At 41.6% G+C, this 27,095-nt stretch overlaps 1 protein-coding gene across 4 annotated transcripts in view; it reads left to right on the top strand.

Annotated features, from left to right (window-relative positions):
• Positions 1–26,741, top strand: part of LOC117884838 (sodium channel protein type 2 subunit alpha-like) — a 115,692-nt gene extending 88,951 nt beyond the window's left edge. For all 4 annotated transcript variants that reach the window (XM_034785687.1, XM_034785686.1, XM_034785688.1 and 1 more), the window contains 7 exons: positions 7,193–7,315; positions 10,834–11,115; positions 14,254–14,307; positions 17,214–17,351; positions 20,081–20,185; positions 22,075–22,345; positions 23,537–26,741. In XM_034785687.1, coding sequence (XP_034641578.1) covers positions 7,193–7,315; positions 10,834–11,115; positions 14,254–14,307; positions 17,214–17,351; positions 20,081–20,185; positions 22,075–22,345; positions 23,537–24,726 — 2,163 coding nt within the window. In that variant the 3' untranslated portion in view covers positions 24,727–26,741. The remainder of the gene's footprint in view (positions 1–7,192; positions 7,316–10,833; positions 11,116–14,253; positions 14,308–17,213; positions 17,352–20,080; positions 20,186–22,074; positions 22,346–23,536) is intronic.
• Positions 26,742–27,095: the final 354 nt, after the last annotated feature.

The raw sequence follows: 27,095 nt of genomic DNA, 5'->3' as shown, positions 1-27,095 counted from the left end.
TTTTTCAGCCCCTCTTTCCCCTTCCGCCCTCCTCTCCCCACATACACACACACACCTTTCCGTTCATGTCCCTCCAGCAGACCCACTGCTGGGACCCTCCAATTCCGGGGGGGGGGGGACTTCCACCAGCTCCCCCCTCCAGGTCCCTCCAACAATTCCCTTGCTGGGACCTTACTGACCACCCGCCCTCGTAGGATGGGTTAACATAGACTATAATGATGGGGGGTTGGCTCCCTGCTGTACCAATCATAGGAGTCCCCAACTGCCCCCGGCTTGCTCAATTACCAAGCACCTCTCCTTAATTCCTTTTCCAAGCCATTTATCCATTCTTTTGTACCTTAATTTATGGAGTACCTGCACTGAACATCCATTATACACTTAAATAAAGAGTTGCAACATATGGCCTACCGCCCGTCATGCTCTGCATGAACAGAGCCCACCTGAACCTGCTGCGAGGAAGGCAAAAAACCCCAACTGCACCTGGCCAATATGATGGTAAGGGAAAAATTCCTACCCAGTCCAGCCAGATAACCCCCCCACTTTCTTAAAGTGCAGGACGGTGATTGTCTAACCCTGTATGGCTGTTCTTATGTTCTTATGGCACCTTACAGACTAACAGACGTATTGGAGCATGAGCTTTCGTGGGTGAATACCCACTTTGTCGGATGCAGCATTTTTGCTGCATTTACAGATCCAGACTAACACGGCTACCCCTCTGATACTTATGTTCTTATGTTCATTGTCTTAAGGGATCAGTGCTCCCAGAATATTTTGGTCTCCTGCCTTCTCATATTATCTGACTCAGTTCTTTAGTGAGCCAAAGTGATGTGTGCGTTCAAATGAGAATGAGTATCTTGGAGGCAAAGGTGCTTATGATTGTTGCCACTAAGTTATTGTATTGCTTCACTAGGCAGTCCAAATTTGGGTCCCTTGACTGTAATGTTTCTGTTAGTATGCTCTAGAACAGGGGTAGTCAATTATTTTTTGTCAAGGTCCAAATTTATTAGTCAAGGTATAGTGAAGGTCCAGACTTCAGAGAAAATTAAAAAAAACCCAATAACAATAATAATAAGTAAATAAAAAGATTTTGGGTCCATTCAAAAGCATCTGGAAGTCCAGATTTGGCCCACGGTCCGCCTATTGACTACCCCTGCTCTAGAAATTTGTCAGGTTCAGGAGTCTCACATGACAAACTGGCTTAGTTGGTCTACCATGCAGCTAGGAAGTGGAGAAAAACATAATTTTCACCTGGATGACGTAATGTATGCTACACCATGGTGAAAGGCCAGTGCCATTATGTGGTAGTCTCAATGTGTGGTTTCAATAAGAGGATGGTAATGCAGAATTCAGGGGCTTCTATCTGGGAATTTTAAAGAAGAAATGTACTCACACCTTTATAGATGAGCCATAGATCACGTTTCAGTTGCTCTGTTTTTATATTGAAGGCTCCAATTGATTTATTTTTTTTAAAGAGCATACTTGATGTAGAGTTTTTGGTGCTTTTTCAGCAATAGCGTTGCCTAAGAAAAGAATCTCAGAATGAGGTCCTCAGAAGTGATAAATATTTTGCAATCTAATTTAAAATTTCCCCATTTTCCTTAATTTTATAAAAATAAGAATAACCAGACAACAGCTGAACATCCCGCCTTCCTAGAAAAAATATATTCCATGTTCTGGAATGCAGTCAACAAATGTTTTACTGTGCCTAAGGCTAATTCAGCAGTTCCCTCTTGAGCACTCCAAATCAGCACTTCCAAAAAAAAACTTATGAACTCACTTGAGAGTACGAGGGAAAGTAATAGAGACAGATTCAGACTGTGACACAGAAGCTATGTTTACATTCTCCCATTTATGGGGTTTATGCTTCTCTCCCTACAACCTCTTTTCCCATTGTAAAGGACTGAAATTTGCACCTAATAAAAATTGCTTGATTGCCTAAACAACTATCAGCTAAATTGTTTTAAGGATGAACAGGGACATTCCTCAAAGGTTTTAACCTATGTAGGATATGGCCTCTCTCCCTGGGAAAAACTGCCACAACTGGAAGTGCCCAAACCAGAAGTGGAAGTGCCCAAACCAGAGCTTTATGGCTATAAAAGTAAAGGGACGTCTGGCAGGACTCTGTGATGGTCCTGAACCTTCAAAATGTGTTCTCCCCCTTTGGTCCAGAACAGTCTGAATTTGTAGCCTTTACGGCAGGTTGGCAGGCCCATACCTTCTTCTTGGCCCATAGTGAGCTAAAAGGTGAGTGAAGTTGGGGAACAGTTGGATGATTTTGTTAGCTATTACATTTGTGCTTATCTAAGTTGCTGCTGGGGCAGTGTTATCTTGGGCAATTTCTGGAGTCTGTTGATTTTATTATATGTATCTTTAGAACTTTATTGAGTGTGCCCATTTTTTAAACTGTAGTATATAAAATCTGAATATAATAAGATATAATCATATTAAACAAATAACATATTTGCTGAATACTACTGGGCACTAGTATATCTATAATTGGGATACAATCACTGATTTGACCTTCCTGTATCCCAGCATCTCAACAACTCATATAGGTTTAAATTCCAAAAGAACAATTAAACTAAGCAAAAAAAAAAAAAAAAAAAAAGCTTAATAGATGCTCCATGAGAAAGATAGGTCATACTGCTGACTTATATATTATTAATAGATCTGGGTGAACATGCCTAAAAATGTTCCATGCTTATTTGTTCAAATATTTAAATTAATTCACTTTGACTGTACACATGACTCTTAGCTTTCTATGAAAATTAATTTCCCAGCAGGAATGTTCCCCAAAAGTATTATTAATTATTATTTGTAGTACAATAGTGTCTAGTACTATATGTACATGGAGCAGTAGACAATCCCTGCCCTAAAGAGCTTACAATCTAAATAGACAAAACAGGAAAAGGGCCAGAGAAAAGAAGTTTTATCTCCATTTATAGTTGGGAATTAGTGGTAGAGAAAGATTAAGTGACGTGCCCACATAGGAAATCTATGGTAGAGCCCATTTTAAGATAGGTATTGCAAAACGGTTGCTGAAAGTGAATTTCTGATTCATAATTATGACTCTTTACACAGTAAACCTAATCCTAACAGTTTTGCTCAACCAGTCAGGGAACAGAAATACAGTTTGTGAATTATGTGTCTAATCAAATTAAATTCTGAATACTTGCAAGGAACAAACTATAGACCAGTAATTATTCACAAAAAGTACTGAGTGAATTATTTAGAAAAACAAACTTGAGAAAATCACAATCTATTTTGTGGACAATTTGCAAATAGACAGAAGTGAAATTCATCTCCTAATGAATGTAATGAATTATTCTCACAGCTCTCGGTCAGATTTTCAAATGCACTCACTTTAATGGTAACAGAGTTGGGCTAATGGTGAGTGTTTTTGAAAATCCCACCCTGAAGCTTTAGCTTCATTATAACTCCCTCATATCACCTCAGTTTCATGATTCTGCATTTCTGATATAAATAATTTTCAACAACAAAAGTAAAGGGCCACCACATTTGTGTAGAATATAGGTAACTTTGGGACTCTCTGATACGGTGCTCAGTCTTGTGCTGTGGTCCCAGAAAACACTTTCTCTTTGGCCTGAGCTGGAAGAATACACTCCCTTTTCTTCCCACCAGTTCTGTCCTGCCTGCTACCCCCTCTCTAGCTCTTCTTTCCTCTTCCCTTTCAGCAGGGCAGGTTTCCCTCTCCTTCCCTCTTACCAGTTCTCACCTGCCGCTTATAGCTGACATGCCTGCCCCTTCCTGCAGTACTTCCCTCTGATAGTTTTGGGCTGTGGAAGTGGTTGAACATGCCCCCTCTGTATTCCCGGTCCTTCTTCCACCTTCTCTCCTGCTGTTATAGTGTGGGAGATCTAGGTTTCCTCTCAGACTTCACCTGCAATGGAGTCTTGGAGGCATAAGGTCATCCTGAGAAGAGCTACTTGTGGGTATTAAATCCCTCCAAAAAGTTTTAAAAACTTTTTCAAAATATTAGACTTGTATTGGGAGATCCCTATTCCTAAATATCAGTCACACATCCCTGACCCTCACTTTTCTGCTAACATTTTTAGGATGAGTTTAAAAGTTTATTGTTAAGATCCACTCTTCATTACTGCATCTATACACATAAATGTATTAATTTAAAAAAAAAAACAGTTTCTGATTGCTAAGGTATTAAAAGATAAGTTATTTTCTTACCTAAGCAGTAAAAGAGTTGGTGCCAAAATTCAAACTAAGGATACTGAAGCAGTAGAGTGTATGGATTACAATAACTATCCACACTACATATACTATAAAACTAATCCTAATGATTACAAGCAAATTATGTCCTCTTACTTTGTCCATCTTTTCCTGACTAGTTCAGTCATACAGTTGTAATTTACAGTAAGTTCAATATTTTTTATGAAGAAACTAATAAGGCATGAAAGTAAGAGTGCTACAGTGAGGCTGAGGACTCTACAAGTAGCACAAAGAACTTACAGACAAAGTGGGTTGAGAAATGACCTTAACAGCCACAACCTCACTTTTGTAAATTGGCACAATTCTACTGAACTTAATGGAGCTGCATCTATTTACACAAGCTGAAGATTTTGCCCAAAGAGTCCTGTTTAATTGAGAGAGGGGGCTGAGAGCATCCTAAAAGTGGGGCCAATGTGGGAGAGGAGTAGCTCATGAATCTGCCATTAGTATGTAAACGGTTTCAAAGGAGGTGTTTTGTCCTCCTAACTGTGGATGTGTTTAATATTGTTATAGTTTATAGTTGATTCTTGAATCCATACACAGAATGTGGTGTTTTCAATACTATGTATTATCCCTCATCTGGGCCTGGTTATCTCTTGTCGACAGGAATGAATTATAAATATTTTGTTCACAATACAATGCACTCCACATTTTGTCACCTCTAGAATATATTAATAATGGCACAGTATAAAAAAGTACTTTTTCATTATAGATTTAGAAAGAAAATAGATTATTTTAAATCTGCCTTGTAAGGACAGAAATATTAATATTTTATCTTATTACTGAACAGTCATCAGTAAGATTTTTCTTGCTAATACCGTGCTAAGGCACAGTAAATTCCATTACAACCTTATCCATTATGGCACTAATAAAATAATATAAGCCTTTCCTTTGGTAAAAATGCATTCTTCCTTAGACATAATCCATTTGAAAGGTATGTTGAGTGAATTAATTACAAAATTACTTTCTGTCAGATTACTCTATATAGCAAAATAGAATTAATCAGGTGTTTTATTACTATCTGCTCTCAGATTGTCATTTCTAGATACATACTCCCATATTTGTGGTTCAAGTCATTTTTGTTTATATATAAAATAAAACAGGGGTGCTATTATAGCACATAAGGGGTATTCCTTATTGTCATATCAGTGAATACTTATATCTGAAAAGTTACTTATTTTATAAATTCTGTGGGATTAAGTGAAGGTCTTCAGGATTCTTTCAAGTACTGGAAAGAAATAGGCATATATTCAGGTATACATGTCTTCTATACTTCTGGTGGTGGAATGGAATAGGTAGTTTAATCAAGAGAAACACAACTGTGGCAAATTCTTCCATTTAAAGACTGCTTAAATTAGCTTAATTTCAGACATAAAAGTTAATCCTCTCTCAAGGTAGAGTAATTTACATTGAGCAATCTTCTCTGATATAGTACCAATATGATTTCATTGCCTGTGTGTCTTTGTAAATATACAGTCGTGGTCAATAGAAAGCTGAAATTCGCCAATAGCTGTCACACAAGTATTTGAGGTAGCACCGTACTTTCCTGTATTTAGAACAGGAAATAAGTTGGGAACCTCAATTGCTCATCTGTTGGTAAACAATGCCTTTTAAATGGCAATCACTGTAGTTCAAATCCTGCTATCTTTACTTTCATAAGACTTATAATGTACAAGAATGTGCCTTTAAATGGGTTGTGGTTAGGCTTTTGCTCAATAAGTCATTTTTGGACCTTAGTGATATTGTTAATCATCCTTCTCAAATCTCCCCTTTGGAAGAAGATAGTCAAGAAAGTAGGAATATGGCAGCTCCACCAATACTAATTTCACAGATATTAGTCACTATGTTTTTATGTCTGGGTGTGGAACAGCGACTGTATTATTAATATCTAAGGTTTATGAAGTCTTCCTGACAACAGGCCATGGGAAGATGTCCATGCTGAGTTATCACAGCAATCATCAGCCTTTCACAGGTGAACTGCTGCCACTGAAACCTACCAAACTTGTTGGTAAGCGGAAGAATAAATAAGAGTGTTGTGGAATCTGCACCAATTACTGGGGTGTCTGCCCACTTTTTACCAAAAATTTTTGCACTCCAGGTGTTCTATCTACTAGTTCCTGGATTCTAAGGTAGATATGGTGGCTTACAGGAACTATTATTTTATATGGCTATCATGCGTTGCTCCATGTATGGCATGGAGCTAAGACTGGATCCGTGCCCTTTGAGTCTGACCAAATGATCAAGTCTGTAGGGAAGGCTCATGATGTGCTGGTTAGAGCAGTGAACCAGAAGTTAGGAGAACTAGATCCTAGTCCGACCTGTTCTATTAACTCGCCACTGCTTGACCCTGGACAAGTTACATAACCTCTCTGTGCCTTTGTAAAATGAGGATAATAAATAACACTTAGCCACATCTATAAAGTACGTAAAAACCTCAGATAAAGGTAAAAAGAATCCTTATTAAAGACCGTGGGTAAAATTTTTGAAAGCGACTAAAACCTATTGAAAGTCAGTAGAACTCAGGCCCTTAAGATACGTAGGCGCTTTTGAAAACTATATCCTTTGAGAACAGTGAGCTATGTCTAGATATTGAACTCTAACCAGATAAGAAGAGATAAAGATAAGACAAATTGGCAAACAGTACAGACTAATGTATACTCTTTTTTTTAAAAAACAGGCCCTCTTTAGGTCCATTATGGTTCCTTGCCCCTCCAACAAAATATGTGAAAATTTAAGGACTTTTTTATGTCAACAAAGGTTCCATAAACAGGTGTCCTATAAGAATTTTCCCTTCCTCAATTATTTTTTTAAACATTTCCTATGGCTAAAAAAGGAATACTGTAGAAAGAGGTCCAACCAGTCTTAAGAAACCCACATAACACATATTATATCCTAATATCAACAGGTTCAGGAAATGAATAATTATTGTTTTTCTGTTTTTCTCTAGGTGTCGTTGGTTAGTCTAGTAGCCAATGCCTTGGGCTATTCCGAACTTGGTGCCATTAAATCGCTTAGGACACTCAGAGCTTTGAGACCTCTAAGAGCCTTGTCACGATTTGAAGGGATGCGGGTGAGACAAATGAAAAAACCTGAAATAATCAGAAACCATAAACAGAAACCATAAACAGAAACCATATTTGCAAAATGAGGAATGACAAATCCATGCAGAAATATTGCACTATCCTCTTTTCTATTGCATACCAGTATCTACAGTAGGATACTTTATTACAGGGGTCGGCAACCTTTCAGAAGTGGTGTGCCGAGTCTTCATTTATTCACTCTAATTTAAGGTTTCGCGTGCCAGTAATACATTTTAACGTTTTTAGAAGGTCTTTTTCTATAAGTCTATAATATATAACTAAACTATTGTTGTATGTAAGGTAAATAAGGTATTTAAAATGTTTAAGAAGCTTCATTTAAAATTAAATTAAAGAGCAGAACCCCCCAGACCGGTGGCCAGGAACCGGCCAGTGTGAGTGCCACTGAAAATCAGCTCGCGTGCCTACTTTGGCACACGTGCCATAGGTTGCCTACCTCTGCTTTATTACATAACTAAAACTTATATCCCTTTGCAAGCATTAGTATTTACAAGCAATCACACATATTTTTAGGTTATTTACCGCCTAGCTAATTACAGAGGTTTTGTGTAAAACATTAAGGAATTATCAGGATGCATTGTTAATTCCAATCACATGATGAGTGAAAGAACCATAGTTTCTGTATTTCCCTCCTGCTAAGAAAAAAAAAGTCTACAAAAATTGTGGCCACTTAGCTTGAAGAACTGTGGTTGCTATCTTTCTACTATGTATGGCAATCAGGTTTTAAATAATGATACTGGGGCTTACTACAATACTCCTATGACGGAGTATATGAAAGTGTGTGAGGGAAAGGTATCTGCACAGGGTTTACATGCATGTAGTTTACTTCTTGCAGGTCAGACTTAGAGTGTACCCACTCTACTCATGACTACAGAGGTGAGTTATTCCAGCCCTGGAGCTGTTATAATTCCCATTGGATTTAGGGACCTGAGTGGGGAGAAACTGTCCTTAGAACTGAGAAACTCCAGTTCCTCCTCCAGTCTTCCTGGGATGCTAATTCCATCTACTTCTGCTGCCAGCCTCCATCCCCTGCCTCACGTGTCAGAACTGGCATGGGACACAAAGCAACATGGTGGTGAAAAGGATGGTAGCAGTGGGATGTAAGGTTTGTCAGGAGCATGAGATTCCCTGCTGGCTGGAATCGGGGCGGACACACATTTCTGTATTTCTGAGAGGCACCCCCACAGGATAGGAAGTGAGGGGAGGGCTCTCAATAAATGGTAGTGGGAAGGATGGGGTAAAAATGGAAGACAGAGATGGGAGCAGAGTTCTTTTAGCTACTGCCCCTTAACTTTGAATTTTATTGTGTATGTTTCTCCTAAGGACCAAAGCAATTTTGATGAGCCTGTGTGACTCCACCACCTTGCCTCTCTTCCCACACAGCCTTCCAATTCTTTCCTGTTTAGAAAATTATTCAGATTTCCATATCTTGCCAATCTGCCTAAATATAACAGCAGTTATCTCTGTTGCAATGACAGGTGATGTTAATGCCTGAAAAAACTGATTTGTAACAAAATGGATAACATTCATATGTTAACCTTCACCTTGGAAAACTCAGCTTCTACAAAACTCCCTTTATAATCTATCTGTATACTTTAAGCTCACATACAAACAGTACTGTTTCTTTCCAATTGTCGCGGGGTTGATACACCCCGTCACCCTGTGGGGGCAGGGAAGAGGTGCATCACATCGAGTTTGAAGGGGTGCCCCGGGTCTCGGAGCTGCGCAGCTCAGGGGCCTCAGTCCTTAATGCGGCCCTTGATAGCAGCGCAGTGCGGTGTAATGGCCAGAATCAATATTACAGCCTCTGCTGTCAGGGCAGTGCGGCTCAATGGCCAGAGACTATACTATAGCCCCTGTTGTTGGGGCAGTGTAGCACAATGGCCAGAGCCAGTACTACTGGCAAGGTGAGGTCCGACCGAAACACGCTGCACCTTGGCCCGGTTCTGTTACCATTTCCCCACAAAACCTCCCTCGGTCACTTCCTACCCGAGTCTCTGGAGTCCTCTGTCTCTGGGATTCTCCGGTCTCTCCCCTCTCTATGATGTCCTGTGTCGGGGTCCATCTCCACAGGGCTGGCCTCCGCATCTTGGAGTGCAGGCGGTCCTCCCTCAGGAGTTGGTGACACACCCCATGGTCAGCCCAGACTGAGCTGCTCTGCTGGCTTTTATATCCTGCTTCCAGCTGGAGCATGCCCAGCAAAGCTGGGGGCGTGTGGCCTCCTCGGCTAAAAGAGAAGGGTTAACCCCTGCTGTACCAGTGTGGGGCTGATACACCCCATCACCAGGGCCGGCTCTAGGCACCGGCGCAGCAAGCTGGTGCTTGGGGCGGCCCATGGAAGGGGGCGGCACATCCGGGTCTTCGGCAGCAATTCAGCGGCGGATCCCTCAGTCCCTCTCGGAGGGAAGGACCGGCCACCGAATTGCTGCCGAAGAATGAAACGGCACGGTAGAGCAGCCGCAGAAGTGCCGCCGATCACAGCTTTTTTGTTTGTTTTTCTCTTCGCCGCTTGGGGTGGCAAAAAAGCTGGATCCTTTGTGTCTGGCAACTAGATAAAATATTAGCTCTTTCCCCACACCCCATAGGCCCCAAACAAAAGCCTAGTGAAGTAAATGGAAAGACTCCTCTTGATTTTAGTGGTCTTTGGATACAAAATTAACCACCTAAAACCTTCACCGCAGACAGATTCTTTGCTGTTTCCTCAGCTGTTGAATCTTCTTTTCAGAGTAAAATAGAATCATTATACATAATTCAAATAACCTTTTGCTCAGTTGCACTTGGTCTGATCTTTTGCAGTCACTTTTTCCCTGTAGAATTGCTTAATTGTATATAAATTAAACATAGCCAAGAAAAACAAATTAACAGAAGTGTGAATTTCTTTGCACTCATTAAGTCCAATGAATATAAAGATTATTTTAGACCAAGGTTTAAAATTAATTATGTGATGACAAAAGCAAAGGCATGGTACAGAGTTGTCTAACTTTTCTATGTGAATATTAGAATATCATGTGTATAATTCCTAATGTTTTAATTCAGTCTGAGAATCAAATCATCAGTACTGCCGACTCTACGTGTAAAATTCTTTTGCTCAGTCTTCCATCATCAGTCATTCTTTACATTTATTTAAAAATATATTTTGTTGCACTGTTTATAGATTTTGATTTATGTTCTTAATATTTAACATTTCTTTCTCTCTTTTTTCTAGAGCACACAAATTCTAAGGCTCCATCTAACCACTACCAGGTTTTCTTTAATTTCTTTTCATACTTTTTCATTGTCTGGCTTTCCATGTAGGTTTTTATTTCTTGCTTTTTTCAGTTTCATTAAAGATATTATTTTCTTTCAATATTTGCTAAAATATTTCATTATAAAACATAGGCAGAAAAAAAAATCTAAGTGTTAGTTTTATAGAAATATTAATAGAACATTAATAGATTCTTTAATTATAAAACATACATTGAGGCTTTTTTGTCTTTAATTTGTATGCTAGGTGGTTGTTAATGCCCTGATAGGAGCAATTCCATCCATCATGAATGTGCTACTGGTTTGTCTGATATTCTGGCTAATCTTCAGCATCATGGGAGTAAATCTGTTTGCTGGCAAGTTCTACCACTGTGTTAACACAACAACTGGTGAGATGTTTGATATCAGCGATGTTGACAATTATACTCAGTGCGAGGACCTCATAAAAAAGAATGAAAGTGCCCGATGGAAAAATGTGAAAGTAAACTTCGATAATGTAGGCGCTGGGTATCTTGCGCTGCTTCAAGTAGTAAGTGAATTTCTGTATTTTATATTGCTGTATTTGAAAAAAAGTACAAGTGAAATGGGCAACTTTCATCAAAAAGCAGGTTAATTTCTTCATATACAGTCAGAACCCTTAAAAAGACTCATATTACTGCAATTAAGATATTAGTGGTACAAGAGGGATTACCCATTCTAACATAGGGAATTCCTTCTTGTATTGATAGTCCCTAATGTTAAAAAGGTAAAAGGAGGCGTTTTGATGATGCACAATACAATTGCACCCCCTGCAGCCTCGGGAGTGGGAATTAGTCTAGGCTGGCACAAGAAAGAGGGCTCTGTGGCTTTTTTAAGGGTCCCCCTCCCTCCCTGTCCCTCTCCCCCCTCCTCATGGGAGTTCAGTTCCTTGTGGGTTTGGGATGGGGAAAATGGAGCTGAGAAGAGGGCAGGCATCCTAGCTGATTGGCTGGTCTGAGGAGGGGTGCCCCAGAACCCCCTGGCACCCCATGCACCCAAGGGGAGGGCACGTGTGCCCTTTCTCCTGGCCAGGGTGCCATTATATGCCCAGAATAACAAATCCCACCCTCCCATCCCTGAGATTACAGTAGGAACAGGTTTTCTGTGGGCATCGTGCTGGTCACCTGTTTGGGAGAGGGAAGGAATTTTCCCCTCACTGCCAGATTGACAGGGGCAGGGCGGGTTTTTTAGTCTTCCCCACAGCAGCTCAGGGATCTGGTGGTTAGGTCAGGAGATACAGTTCAAACTGATAACTTGACAGTTGTCCAGTGCAGATACTCATTCAATGGGATGGGAGTCGAGTTCCCTGGTAGACAGTAATTGGAAGTGGAGTTAGGGGACGGCCTCTCCTAAAGAAGATGGGGAATCGGGATGGAGCTCCTAATGTCTGATTCAACAAGAAGAGAACCCACTTTTCTGTAGCCCCTTAATCCTTGTACACATGGAGGGTGGTAAGATCCCAGCATCAGGCAGGAACCAGTTGTGGTTCCTAACCTCCACTAAGTGAACAAATCATGGAAGGAAGGAAGGATGACCTGCTCTGGACAAGTTATTGCAGGATAGTCCCTAGATGTTACATTAATAAATGTGTGGCCCACTTAAACCACATCCCTTGGGCCTTGTCTTTCTTCTTGCATGGCTGGGACAAACAGTGGTTGCCACTAAAAAATCTATACAATTGTCATTTACAAATAATTAAAGCAAGGGAAACTAGACTAACATTAATGAGGTAAATAGGATCATTCTAAAAATGTTTTAAGGAGGACAAATATACTAAAGACTCATAACTTTCCTATTGGATTGATATGTATAATACAGCTCTACACGGTACAGTAACTCCTCACTTAAAGTCATCCTGGTTTACATTGTTTTGTTGTTACGTTGCTGATCAATTAGGGAACATGCTCGTTTAAAGTTGTGCAATGCTCCCTTATAACATCGTTTGGCAGCCTCCTGCTTTGCAGGAAGAGCAGCCCGGTGGAGCTATCTGGTGGGGGCTTGTAACCAGGGTGGACCGGCAGCCCCACCCCCATCAGCTCCCCGCTCCTCTAAGTTCCCTGTGCGGCAGCCGCCCAGCAGGCTATCAATTGCCAGGCAGTTCAACTGCCTGTCCCCCCACTGCCATGTGCTGCTCCTGCCCTCTGCCTTGGAGCTGCTCCCCGAGCCTCCTGCTTGCTGTGCACGGGGAGGGAGGGGAGAGCTAATGTCAGGGTGTCCCACTCCCCCCCTACTCCTACACCCAGCTTACCCCTTCTCCATATAGAGCAGGGTGGGGACAGGGACGGAGAGAGACAGAGAGAGCTTGGGGCAGCAGCTGCTGTCTCAACTTCCTGATCCACTTACAAGACAATGCACTTAAGAGGGGTCAGCCTACTTAAAGGGGCAGTGTGCATTTCTCGCTCTCCCCCACACACAAGGTGTGTGTCTGTCTCTATCTGCTATGCTGTCTCCCCTTCCCTCCATTCCTGCTGCCTTGTAGAGTGCGAGAGGCTACATTAACAACAATGTGTTAACCCTTGAGGGCTCAGCCAAGTGCTAGTTCATCATTTAGCAGTAAGGCATTCCCTGGGAAATATCCCACCCTCTTCCACCCTCTAACTTCACTACCTCAACCAAGCTTCACAATCATTATAGCTGTGAACAGTATTAAATTGTTTAAAACGTATACTGTGTGTACGCTATATGTAGATATAGTTTTTAGAATAAAAAATTTCCCTGGAACCTAACCCCCACATTTACATTAATTCTTATGGGGAAATTGGATTCACTTAACATCGTTTTGCTTAAAGTCGCATTTTTCAGGAACATAACTAGGCCTCTACCCCGATATAACGCTGTCCTCGGGAGCCAAAAAATCTTACCCCATTATAGGTGAAAATGCGTTATACTGAACTTGCTTTGATCCGCTGGAGCGCACAGCCCCACCCCCCTGGAGTGCTGCTTTACTGCATTATATCCAAATTCGTGTTATATCGGGTCGCGTTATATTGGGGTAGAGGTGTACAACATTAAGCGAGGAGTTACCATATATTAAATGAATAGTGAAGTATTAGAAATCACATTTTATGGTACTGCCTGATTATACTTATTTTACCCAATACTGTTACTTAAAATGGGCAATAATTGCCACTTATTCCATACAAAAAACCTCCTAATGATATCACTGAAGCTTCTTAGCAAAAATCAAGGGCCATATATGGTGCATGGTGAAGGGATGAAGTGGTAGCATACATATGATCGGAACATTTTTAGTATAGCTGATAACTATTTATGAAAAAGTGTAGGAAACTAATACTAGATACATATACACCTCTACCTCGATATAACGCTGTCCTCAGGAGCCAAAAAATCTTACCGCATTATAGGTGAAACCGTGTTATATCAAACTTGCTTTGATCCACTGGAGTGCGCAGCCCCCCCCACCCCCCCAGAGCACTGCTTTACCGCGTTATATCCGAATTCGTGTTATATCGGGTCGCGTTATATCGGGATAGAGGTGTAATTGTATTATATGAGTGTTTTTATTGTGGTATGAACTGTGCTGGCATGAATTTGTATTTTCAAAAAAAGATTATTAGGAGATGGGCTCTAGTAATTTTGTAGGGCCTGGATTTTTACAGGTAAAAAAACACTTGTGTTCCATTTCCAGGCTACATTTAAAGGATGGATGGATATTATGTATGCAGCTGTTGATTCACGAGATGTAAGTAGAATATAAGTTTTAAGACCATTTATATTTGTTGAATATATTCTGACATTCTGCATATGTAATGAAATTTTTATAGCTATATTGAATTGTATTGAAAATATTGAACAGTAACGACATGGATTCACTGATTATAAAGCCAAAACTACAATTTTAATCAACTAATGATATTTTCTACATAACATAGGCTATAGAATTTCACAAAGCAATTCCTGCAATCAAGGGAATTAATCTTCCTTATTTCTATTAAGCCCGATAATTTGTAGTTTAGGGTTACCATACATCCGGATTTCCCCAGACATGTCCGGCTTTTTGGTGCTCAAATCCTTGTCCGGGGGAATTGCCAAAAAGCCGGACATGTCCGGGGAAATAGGGAGACAGCATAAGCCAGGGTCCGCCCGGCCCCAGCACGATCCGCCGGGTCCACAGCGCAGCCCAGTCGCCCGGCTACATTGTAGTGAGCTCGGGCGGGGGAAGAGGGGGGCGCAGCCTCAGAAGGCGGCGGAGGGGCCACTGCTGTCCCCGGAGGCCGGGCGGACCACGCGCCCCAGCCGAGCCCACAGGACCATGGGGATACCGGGCCCAGCCAGCGGCTCGGGCTTCCCTCATGGGCGGGGACTCCCCGGCCACTGGGGGACCCTTCCTGCGGCCCCATCACCCCGCGTGGTAGGAAGGAGGCTGCAGCACGGGGCAGGAGTGCGGCGTGTGCCGGGGCTGCAGGGACCCGCGCTGCCCCAGTCGCTGCTGAGCATCTGAAGCCCCCGCCAGGCAGAGGCTGCCAGGTCAGCAGGGGAGCAGGGCAGGCGGGGGAGTGCAGAGGCTGTAGGGCGAGGAGGAGCAGGGCAGGCAGGGGCATAGAGGCTGCAGGGGCAGGGGGTGCAGGGGCAGGGCAGACGGGGGTGCAGGGGCTGCAGGGCAAGGAGCAGGACAGGCAGGGGCAGGGGGGCGCAGAGCCAGGGCAGGCGGGGGGTGCAGAGGCTGCAGGGCGTGGAAGAGCAGGGCAGGCAGGGGCATACAGGCTGCAGGGGCAGGGGGGCGCAGGGGCAGGGCAGACGGGGGTGCAGAGGCTGCAGGGACAGGGGGTGCAGGGGCTGCAGAGCGAGGAGCAGGGCAGGCAGGGGCAGGGGGCGCAGGGGCAGGGCAGGCGGTGGGGTGCAGAGGCTGCAGGGTGAGGAGGAGCAAGGGAGGCAGGGGCATAGAGGTGGCAGGGGGGTGCAGGGGCAGGGCAGGTGGGGGGCGCAGAGGCTGCAGGGACGGGGGGGTGCAGGGGCTGCAGGGCCAGTGGGGAGCAGGGGGCACAGAGGCTGCAGGAGCGGGGGTGTGTGCAGGGGCTGCAGGGCGAGTGGGGAGCAGAGAAGCACTTAGCAACCCCCAACCAAGATCAGAGTGGGAGGGAGGAGGGGGAATGTGGGGTGCTCAGAGGAGGGGGCAGAGTTGGGGCAGGGACTTTGGGGAAGGGGTTGGAATGGGGGCAGGGTTGGGGTGGGGCTGGGGGGCGGGGCGGGGAAGGGGCAGAGTTGGGGCGGGGCCAGGGGCTCGTGGAGTATCCTCTTTTTTAAATGTTTGAATATGGTAACCCTATTATAGTTGAATTAGTCTGTTTAGATTATTTTTTAGAAAACCATCTAGTCTCAATTTAAAGATGCCAAATGGTGATGGATTAAACACTGCCTTTGGTAATCATCTGTGTGAATTGTTAAAAAAAAAGTGATATTCAGGAAACGCATACATTGAATATAGAGGAACATGCAACCTTGTTTCAAAATTGATAATTAGAAGGTCACACACTTCATTGCTCATGTAGACTGGGCACTATATGTTGCCCAACTTATTCGATGCAAATCACTTTTCAGGGTTGAGGAGCATCTGAGAAGGTATCCGGGGGGATAGAAATAGTATTTTTTAATTCACCTCATACAAGTACTGTAAAGAAATCTCTATCATGAAAGTACAACTTACAAATGTAGAATTTATTTTTACATAACAGCACTCAAAAACAAAACAATGTAAAACTTTAGAGCCTACAAGTTGAAGCATGAAGGGGCATACAAATGTTTAGCATATCTGGCATGTAAATAACTCGCAACACCAGCTACAACCATGCCATGCGAACGCCTGTTCTCACTTTCAAGTGACATTGTAAATTAGAAGCGGGCAGCATTATCTCCCGTAAATGTAACCAAACTTGTTTGTCTTAGCCATTGGCTGAACAAAAAGTAGGACTGAGTGGACTTGTATGAGGTGAATTGAAAAATACTATTTTATCTTTTTTACAGTGCAAATATTTGTAATAAAAAATAATAATGTAAAGTGAGCACTGTGCACTCTGTATTCTGTGTTGTAATTGATATCAATATATTTGAAAATGTAGAAAAACATCCAAAAATATTTATAATAAATTTAAATTGGTATTCTTCTATTGTGTAACAGGGTGATTAAAACTGCGACTGAGACTATTTTTTTCTAATTTCGTGATTAATTGCAATTTTTTTTTGTTTATTGTTTGACAGCCCTAGTTGTTACACTGGAATTTGTTAATGGTTGCCATCAATCACAGACCTAGTTAAAGCTGATGTGTGTGCCGGCCCCCACTTCCTCCTCCCCATGTACCAGGGTCCCCCATTCTTCCCCTATGCTGGGAATTGGGTGTCCCCATTTTCCCCTCCCCACAAACAGAGACCGAGAGACAGAGAGAAATTCCATCTAGTTGAGTGCAAGCTTCACTTTGCTAGGCAAATAAAATATATTGCTAATATAAAGTAGTTAAGTATACTATCTACCTATACTATGGTATCTGTATCTATCTATCACCTCTTGCCATGAGTTGCTGCTTTATGAATTAAATGAAATTTTTGATTCTCAGTGTTCATGCAGATAATATATAAATGTATAATGTTTTATAGCTACTAGATCAGCCTAAGTATGAGGACAACCTGTACATGTATCTTTACTTTGTCATCTTTATCATCTTCGGATCATTTTTCACCCTGAACCTTTTTATTGGTGTCATCATAGACAACTTCAATCAACAAAAAAAGAAGATAAGTATTTCAAGTATTTATTTACTACTTTAAAAGTGAACAAGATATAATAAAAGCTATGAATCCCCAAGTCTATTTCCCTTTTAGACATTCCTTAAAGAGAACCAATGACTTGTTCTCTGTAAAGATGATGAACACACAATTTATTTTCAAGTATCTAAATAAATTCACCTTCTACCTGGTCCTGTTTTTGTAATGAAAAAATTTGCTGCCATGGATATGACTGCAACATCATAATTTCAGCACTTTGACTTCAGTGCAAGAAGACAAGAGAAGGCAGGCAACAATATTTTTGTACAAATATGTTCACAGAAATTTGCAAATTGTGCAAGAAAATTTACAGTATATAAGCAAAAGAGGAACATGTGTGTTATCACTCTAATTAGCAGGAAAGTTATCCTCTTGGAAAAAGTCCCTCTTTAAAATTAATCAGATGTGCTTACTACTTAAATAATTATCATTCAATGAAGTATAGCCACAAGTGGCGGGAGGGACTAGCCGCCCCAAGTACAATCCCATCCACGATCCTAGGCACGTACTTGGCACCTGTCCCCACTACTCGCACCACTGGGACTATACTTCTATTTTTAGTGTGCTAGCTCTATCAGAGCTAGCGTGGGTATGTCTCCTCAGGCTGGAAATTACACTTTCCAGCTCCAGTGTAGACATAACATAAATAAAGTGTATATAACATAAATAAAATAGAAAAAAACAAGGAAGCAACTACAAATCCAATTTTACAAGCCTTTATAAGAATAAGTCCCATTAATTCCAACAGGATTTATCACAGGAGTAAAGCTTATTAAGGATCTGTAGGAATGAGCCATATGATTCGGACCTGTTCAATTATAGGAAATGGGAGGAATTTGTAAACCATATTTAACCCTCCTTTAATTTATAGTTCATTGGAAAGGTGGAAAAAGGGTAAGAAAACAATGGGAAATTTAATTTTTTTCTCTGAATCTGTTGAACTTTAAAGTAATTTTAAAATAATTTACTTAAAAATAATTGGAGACCCTAGGATCCTTAGTAATTCTTCAGATGTCTGATGGAACTAGCAGCCTGAGTATCATCTTAAATGTCTGTGTTTGCTGTGAAAATCCTTTGGCTTCAGCTGTGGCCACTCTAATCAATTAATGAGATAAAACGTTTCCATTCTACTCCCAGCTGAGTCTAAGGCAAAACTCGGCTGTGAATGAACATCTTTAAACAGTCAGGATTTCTCTTCAGAATAACTGCAGACCAACCTGCAGCTTCTTCGGATGTTTCAAGGGGCAAATGCCATGACTTGAGGCTTAAGTTTCCAGTTTAATAGACACTGACAGCCTTTAAATTTAACACTGGACTTCCATTGAATTGTGTCCATAATCAACTAACACAAATGTTAGAATGTTGAAAGCACCCACAAATCAAATAGTCAGATATTTGACTGGTAGCATTTGTACCTGCAAAATGGAGGCTAATGTGAAAAACAAATAACAGGCCCTGAAAGTCTTAGGCTTTGTCTACACTACAGACTTCTACAAATATAGCTATGTCAGTCGAGGATGGGGTGACCAGTTAGCAAGTGTGAAAAATCGGGACAGGGATGGGGGTCTGGTCACCCTAGTGGAGGATGTGAAGAGGTGATCCCTAACCAAAAAAGCTGTGCTGGCAGAAGTCCTTTGTACAGACTCAGTTACACCAGCAAAACTGAACTTTTACTGGAGTAACTTGTTTCATTCCAGGGCACTAGTTTTGCCATACCAGTATAAAGCACAGCTTTACTGGTATAGGTACATCACACTAGAAGCACTTTTCTGGTATAGATTACAGTATTCTTATACAAGTAAAGCACTCCTAGTCTAGATAAAACCCTTAAAATGGATAGGGGCTCCAGTTTGTTTGGATTTTTTTTAATTCAGGTCTTCGTATGACAGAATGCTCCGTGATCCCCCTCAGTATCACTCCATTTTGCTTGTTTCGTAAACTAACTGTATAGACTATGATCCCAATGGTGACCTGCATCCACGCTGTGTTTGGAACAGTCCAGGAATGAGGCAGAGGATGGTTCTAAGGTGGTTTCTAAGGTGGCCACCATTAAGCCCCCCAATCCTGGAGCCAGCCAGGAAGAGGCTAGTGCAGTGGTTCTCAAACTTTCGTACTGGTGACTGCTTTCACACAGCAAGCCTCTGAGTGAGACCCCCTGGGTGTGGAAGGTGACAGCTCGTGACCCCCCATGTAATAACCTCGTGACTCCCTGAGGGGTCGTAACCCCCAGCTTGAGAACCCCTGGGCTAGTGCTAGTGCAGAACTCCTGGGCTAGTGAGATGCCCTAATTTATATCTGGCTCACTGTCACCTGAAGAATCATTCCAGCAGTCTGAGACTGTGAGGACACAGAAATGCTCTAGCCATGCCCCTTTCCTGCAGACACGTGCTCAGTGTCAGGGACTGGGAACAGGTAAGAGCAGAAACTGCTGTAGTGGTCTTATGTTACTGGGGAGTAGGGAGAGGTGGTTTTGCAAACACTGGAGGAATCGTCCCACTACCAGTGGAAGTGATCATTGGGATTACTTTGTGCTGACAGAGCTGTTCAATAACACTCGTATGATACCTGAAAATTGCCCTTTTAGTATATAAATCAAATGTAAACTCAAATGTACATCACTAAATTATATGGTGACATACAATAGTTAGAGGTTATGTCTGTAAACATGGTTGTAACCAGTTTTGATCTCATTTCCTTACTTTGGAGGTCAAGACATATTTATGACAGAAGAACAGAAGAAATACTACAATGCAATGAAAAAACTGGGGTCCAAGAAACCACAAAAACCTATACCTAGGCCAGCGGTAAGAGTGCCTTTATTTTCATGCCTCCTGCATTAAATACCCATTTTAAAGTAGTGGCCCAAGCCTCCACCCTGATGCTTACTCCTTTTAGTGGCTTCTCCCCTCTCCTCACATGGGTTGGATCTTGGGTTCTTTTTCTGACACCTAGTGCCTCTACCCAAAGTGACACCACATTGTGTCTGAGCCACAAGCAGTGCAGTCCCTTGGGAAAATGAATAATGCTACTAACAGACAAGGTGTATAAAACCCAATGCACAAGAAACAATATATAACAACTCAAAGTTCAGCAAAGGAATGATGCACCCAAAAATAACAATGTAACAAAGGGGGACTTTACTGGAAACAGGAAAATAAGAACTGGGGATGAAAGGATTAGGGTTAACTAGTAGGTACTAAACATTAACAAATCAACTAATTTCCTACCTCGCAACACTCACAACTCTTCCCATCCCCCAGCTCCCTCCCTAGCACTTCCCATGTAGATGATATGCTGAGGAGGAGTCCAGAGATGAGTGCTGCAGTGCTGTGAATGTTAGCTAGCTTAAACAAAAAAGGGTCCCTTTACTTAACCCCTGGGTGGGGCAGAGTCTTTTCCTGGCTGCTACCAGCCTCACTGGCTTCCTGGTGTCGGCTGGCTCTCAGTAGCCAGTGCCAGGTTGGATCTCTGCCACTCTGGACACTGGTTTCCACAGAGCATGAATGGCCTGATCCATGCAACTTTCCCACAGCAGTTCAAAGTACAGTATATATGTGGTAGAGGGAACCAGTTTTTTCCATTATTTTCATTAAAGAGGTAGAATTTTCTCCTTGCCCCTATTTTTTTGAGAGTTAGCTTACTTGAATAACTAGGGCTGTTCTCATATTTTCTTTAAGAACATATACATTGGACATATGAAATGGGGGATTCCCTAGATACCTGTGCTAAGTTTCATGATGCACTATGTAATTTAGCTGAGTCCCAGGGCAGCTGCAGTCAATTCTGGCTGCTTATTGCTTTTGCTAACCTGGAGGGAGAGGGGATCTTTCCTAACCTTGACTTCCTGGTCTTCTCACTCCAGAAGACCTTTGCAGGAAATGGGGATGCACTGGCCCTTACTGGGAGTTCCATAAAGACCTGCAATAAGGGAGAGTGATAGTGGCAACTTGGTGGGCTTTGAAGACAAAGACAGAGGGGAGCAGACCCTAATTACCTCCGACCTCAAAGACAACTAAGGAGGGCCTGTCAGGAAGTGTGGGAAGAGATGAAACTGTGTTCATAGATGTTCAATTTCCACGAGGCTAAATCTTTATGTGAGCTACCTGATGTGGTGAACCAGATACTGTATTGTTTGATGAACTGTTCCACTCAACCCCTACAACTTTTGGAAAATAATACTTCTTGCAGAAGCTATCCACTACAGCAAATTAAATAATAGTCAAACTGGAAGCACGTATGTAGTCATCAAACTAAGTAATGCATAACCTGGGGTGATGGAACCAGTAAGTAAGGGATATAACTTTAACCATTCAACTAAGTCAGTGAGCACAATCAGTGAAGGGCAGTTACGCAGAACAGAGGCTGGGAGATAACATTTCCTGTTCCTGGAGCACAGACTGGTGAAAAAGGTGGCCTTTGACTTTCCTAATCTTTATTCCTCACAGCATTGCCATCAACCCTCCAGCCAATAGTGATTCCCTTCTTGCTCACCTCTGACAACTTGTTCAGACACAAGTCAAAAGGGGGAAAGGATAAGTTAAACTGATCCACCTTCACAGCCCAGAGGGTACCAACTCCTCTTCTACAAAGCTAATTCCTGCCAAGCTACAGAGAATTGCTCTCCCCGAATTTGCAATTTGTAAGGAAAAACATATTTTCAAACTTTAAATAGTATTTGTTTTTGTTTTTGCAGAACAAATTCCAAGGCCTGGTCTTTGATTTTGTAACAAAACAAGTATTTGACATCAGCATCATGATTCTTATCTGCCTTAACATGGTCACCATGATGATAGAAACAGATGACCAGAGTGATGAGATGGAAACTATTTTACACAGGATAAACCTGGTATTCATTGTCCTTTTCACTGGAGAATGTGTCCTGAAATTGATTTCACTCCGTTATTACTACTTCACCATAGGCTGGAACATTTTTGATTTTGTGGTTGTCATTCTCTCCATTGTGGGTAAGAACAGTTCACTTTTATGAAGGGGCTATGTGAGCAGAAAGTGAACATTTCCTTTAATGATTTTATGATGCTTTATATATAGCTTTGTCATTTGCTATATGGCCTACAATTCAATTTAGATAGCAATTCTTCAGTTTTCATTTTTATAGTACAATGTGCATAAAATGATGCATGTAAGAGCATTTTTACCAATTTGATTTGGTTTATTGTAATTTGAAATGTCAGAATCTGTATTCAGGAGCAAAACTGAGTATGTGAACAGGGAGGGATTTTTTTAATCATCATGTAGGCTAAATATTTAGAGTTCAGTTAGCGAAAAGGCAATGAATCTCAATGGTGCAATTTGTGACAGTTCACGACACTTCAAGGTGATGTGGAATTGTTTTTGCAGATTTTCTGATGGACCTCATAGGGTATGTCTTCACTGCAATGAAAAATCCTGAGCTGGGCTTGGGCTACGGGGATCATTTAATTGTGGTGTAGACGTTTGGGCTCAGGCTCCAGCCCAAGCTCTAGGACCTTCCCACCTCACAGAATCCTAGAGCCCGGGCTGCAGCCTGAGCCAAACATCTACACCGCAATTAGACAGCCCTTTAGCCTGAGTCAGCTGGCATGGGCCAGCAGTGGGTGTCTAATTGCAGTGTAGACATACCCATAGTGGCTTTGTGGAGCACTCTGCAGAGCCTGAGGTACAAATTCCAACAACTTGCATGAGCTCACCCTACTTTTCATCTAATTATTACTGTTTGATATAAAAGGCTTGTAGGAGACTGAGTTGCAAGAACTAATGCACTCAAAGAAATTTCTGTTTCTAGGCTTCCTTATGAGTTGATGCAAAGTTTAGATAGGAACGAGCTATCTTTGCTGTAAGCAACCTTCTTTCTCTCACTCATTTCCCTTTTCCTGGAGGGTATCTTTACTTGGTATAATCTGTACAGAAGGAAACGACAGTGTCACAGCCTCCAATGTAACATTTTTACAATTAAATAAAACAGTCCATGTGACGTGAAAGCTATTATCTTCTTTTCAGTGAAGGTTGATATTAACTTTCAGCATTTAAAATAAAGAACTTACTGTTCTGATTTTTTCTGATGCAGCAATAAATATTTCCACAAATAATGAGTTAATATACTTTAAGAGCTGCTATTGTATTATTTACTTTACAATGTGAATTTTTTGTTTTAACAGGTATGTTTCTAGCTAAGGTGATTGAAAAATATTTTGTGTCCCCCACCTTGTTCAGAGTTATCCGACTTGCCAGAATCGGCCGAATCCTACGTCTCATTAAGGGAGCTAAAGGGATCCGTACTTTGCTTTTTGCTTTGATGATGTCTCTTCCTGCTTTGTTTAACATTGGTCTCCTGCTTTTCCTGGTCATGTTTATCTATGCTATATTTGGAATGTCCAACTTTGCCTACGTTAAGAGAGAAGTTGGGATTGATGACATGTTCAACTTTGAAACTTTTGGCAACAGTATGATCTGCCTATTTCAAATTACCACGTCAGCTGGTTGGGATGGTTTGTTAGCGCCAATTCTTAACAGTGGAGAACCAGACTGTGACCCTTACAAAGATCACCCAGGAAGCTCGGTTAAAGGAGACTGTGGTAACCCTTCAGTTGGGATTTTCTTTTTTGTCAGTTATATTATCATCTCATTTCTAGTTGTAGTAAACATGTATATTGCTGTTATTTTGGAGAACTTCAGTGTTGCTACAGAAGAAAGTGCCGAGCCCTTGAGTGAGGACGACTTTGAGATGTTCTATGAGGTTTGGGAAAAGTTTGATCCAGATGCCACCCAGTTCATAGAATACAGTAAACTGTCTGATTTTGCAGCTTCACTGGATCCTCCTCTTCTTATAGCAAAACCAAACAAAGTTCAGCTTATTGCAATGGATCTGCCCATGGTGAGTGGTGACAGAATTCACTGCCTTGACATCTTGTTTGCTTTTACAAAGCGTGTTTTGGGGGACAGTGATGAGATGGATGCACTTCGAATACAGATGGAAGACCGGTTTATGGCAGCAAATCCTTCTAAAGTCTCCTATGAGCCAATTACAACTACATTAAAAAGAAAACAAGAAGAGGTATCTGCTACTGTTATTCAGCGTGCTTACAGATGTTACATTTTAAAGCAAAAAGTTAAAAAAGTCTCCTGTATGTATAACAAAGATAAAACCGAAGGGGATGGCTTACCTGTCAAAGATATGATTATTGATAAACTCAATGAAAACTCCACTCCAGAAAAAACGTATGAGAGCTCCTCTACAACCTCTCCACCTTCCTATGATAGTGTTACAAAGCCAGACAAAGAGAAATATGAAAAAGATAAAATAGAAAAAGACTATAAAGGTAAAAATGTTAGGGAAAGTAAAAAATAAAAAACTAAGAATTCTGTTTGTGTGACAAATTGTTTACAGCCTTTGAAAGATGTATTTGTGTCAACAGGACTCCTGAAGGAGGTTTATGCCAAACTGACAGTTTTTACATATACATATATATATATATATATATATGTATATACATATTATACATATATATATACACACACTCAAGGTCAGTGCCTATAACAAGACAGTGATCTCTTGTCATCAACCTGTGACTCTGTAAAACAGGGTAACAACCTTGACAAGAGGTTTCTGTTTTCACTACAGCTGACACTGCTGAAGAGGAGACACACAGTGGCTACAGTCTGTAGGGACCATGAAAGGTGTGCAAAGCTATAATTTTTGTGGGTTTTAACATACTGCAAAATATTTAGTACAGTAACTGTATCCACTGTTTGTAATTCAACTGCCACATTTGCCATATTTTTACAAAATTGGTTTTGGTGAATTTATTGTTTTTTTAATTCACAGGTTGTTTACTATTATATGTGACTATTTTTGTAAACGGGTTTTATGTTGGGGAAGAGGGTTCGAGGACCAGGTGTTCTGCTCTCTAATTCTCTATAATGTACAGACAGCAGTGATTTGCATGAAGGCATGCTGCACTTCTAGATCACGCATGGAAAAAAATGACATCAGACAAAGTAACAGAGTTTTAATTACTTCCACATTTCAGGGTGGCTCTAAAATTTGAGGTGTTTTAACTAGTTGTGTTGTCGCATCCAGACAAATCTTTATGTGCCTGCAAAGTCTCCTGTAATTTACAAGAATTTAGAAATGGATTATTTTAATGCAAATTGTTAAATATCAGGAAGTGCAAACTTCATCCCAAATTCCAGTCACATAATCTTTGTTTTTGTTAAATGTTCCACAGGAAAAAAATATCGTATGGAATCTGCTCTTGAAAAGTGACTTCACCAAAACAAGTCACTTGTTTAGAAATTCTACTTTATCTTGAGGTATTGTTTCGTATGTTCTTCTCTCAGTTAGACTGACATCTAATAGGTCAATAAAATGCCCTCTGTTATGTAAATACTTATTTTACACTGTTGTGCATATTTGAGCATACAAATAAGTGGCCATGCCACAGTACTTTGTATCAAATAAGTACCACAGAATATTTAGTTTGCAAGCTTTCAACAGGTAATCTATTGTATTCTGTACCATTATAGATAGTTTGGAGGGTATCACTGATGCATGTTAATATTGCCTTTGCTGCTGTATTTTGCTCGGTCTACTGTTCAGAGTTCTTCACTGTAGGAAGCCATATGTCAGTGGTAAAGTGAATTAAATTGTTCAACCAGACCTCATTCCTTCATATCATTAAGCAATAGTTTGCAGTTATTTACCAGCTTCTTTAGTTTTGCATTTTAAATGGTTACTATTTGGTGTAAAGCCAGACTGTATAGGGCCTCCTACAAACTGTTTAACCTGTTGAAAATGTGGTTAGCATATATAAATAATGTAAAAATAAATCATATTACTTGGCAGCATTTTTGTACATAAGAAAACTGTCATCAGATTCATGTAATTGTTTCTTAAGTTATTTTCCACAGTCACTTGTTTATTTTCTATCCATGTTAATTTTCAATGGAGAACTTCACAATGAAAGAAATAAAGAAAATAGTGAGTATTTGTAGGCTACTTTGTTTCAATATTGCAAACATTTCAATGTGAAATATTTTGTGTAAAACTGGAAACCAAGTTTATTTGGTTCCAAATAGTTATAGCTAGTAAGTGGAAGTGGCGGGGGAATGTTTGAATTTCTAGCACTGCTTGCATCAGAAGTTTTGAGATAGTCTTATTGTTCATGGAATCCTTGCTATTTTTCCAGTGTTTGTTTACATAGCTCAGGGGTTGGCAACCTGCGGCACGCAAGCCGATTTTTAGTGGCACTCTGCTGCCAGCCAGAGTCCCGGCCGCCGGCCCTGCTCAGCCTGGATGAACGGAACCCTCAGCCAGCAGCGGACTGAGTGGGGCCGGTGGCCTCAGCTGGCAGGAGCCGGTGGCTGGAACCCCAGACCAGCAGCGGGCTAAGCCGCTCAGCCCGCTGCCAGTCTGGGATTCTGTCCACTGGCCCTGCTCAGCCCGCTGATGGTCTGGGGTTCTGGCCGCCGGCCCTTTGCCAGCCGGGGTCCCGGCCGCCGGCCTTGCTCAGCCCACTGCTGGTCTGGGATACCGGCCGCCAGCCCTGCTCAGCCCGCAGCCAGTCTGGGGTTCCGGCCACCGGCCCCCTGCCAGCCGGGGTCCTGGCCACTGGCCCCGCTCAGCCCACAGCCGGTCTGGGGTTCCAGCCACCAGCCCCATGCCAGCTGGGGTCCTGGCCACCTGCACCGTTCAGCCCACAGCCGGTCTGGGGTTCC

This window comes from Trachemys scripta, chromosome 11, assembly GCF_013100865.1.
Source record: "Trachemys scripta elegans isolate TJP31775 chromosome 11, CAS_Tse_1.0, whole genome shotgun sequence".
In the NCBI taxonomy this organism is placed as follows: domain Eukaryota; kingdom Metazoa; phylum Chordata; order Testudines; family Emydidae; genus Trachemys; species Trachemys scripta.
Note: the sequence above shows the minus strand (reverse complement) of the source record. Positions and strands in the feature narration are given on the sequence as shown.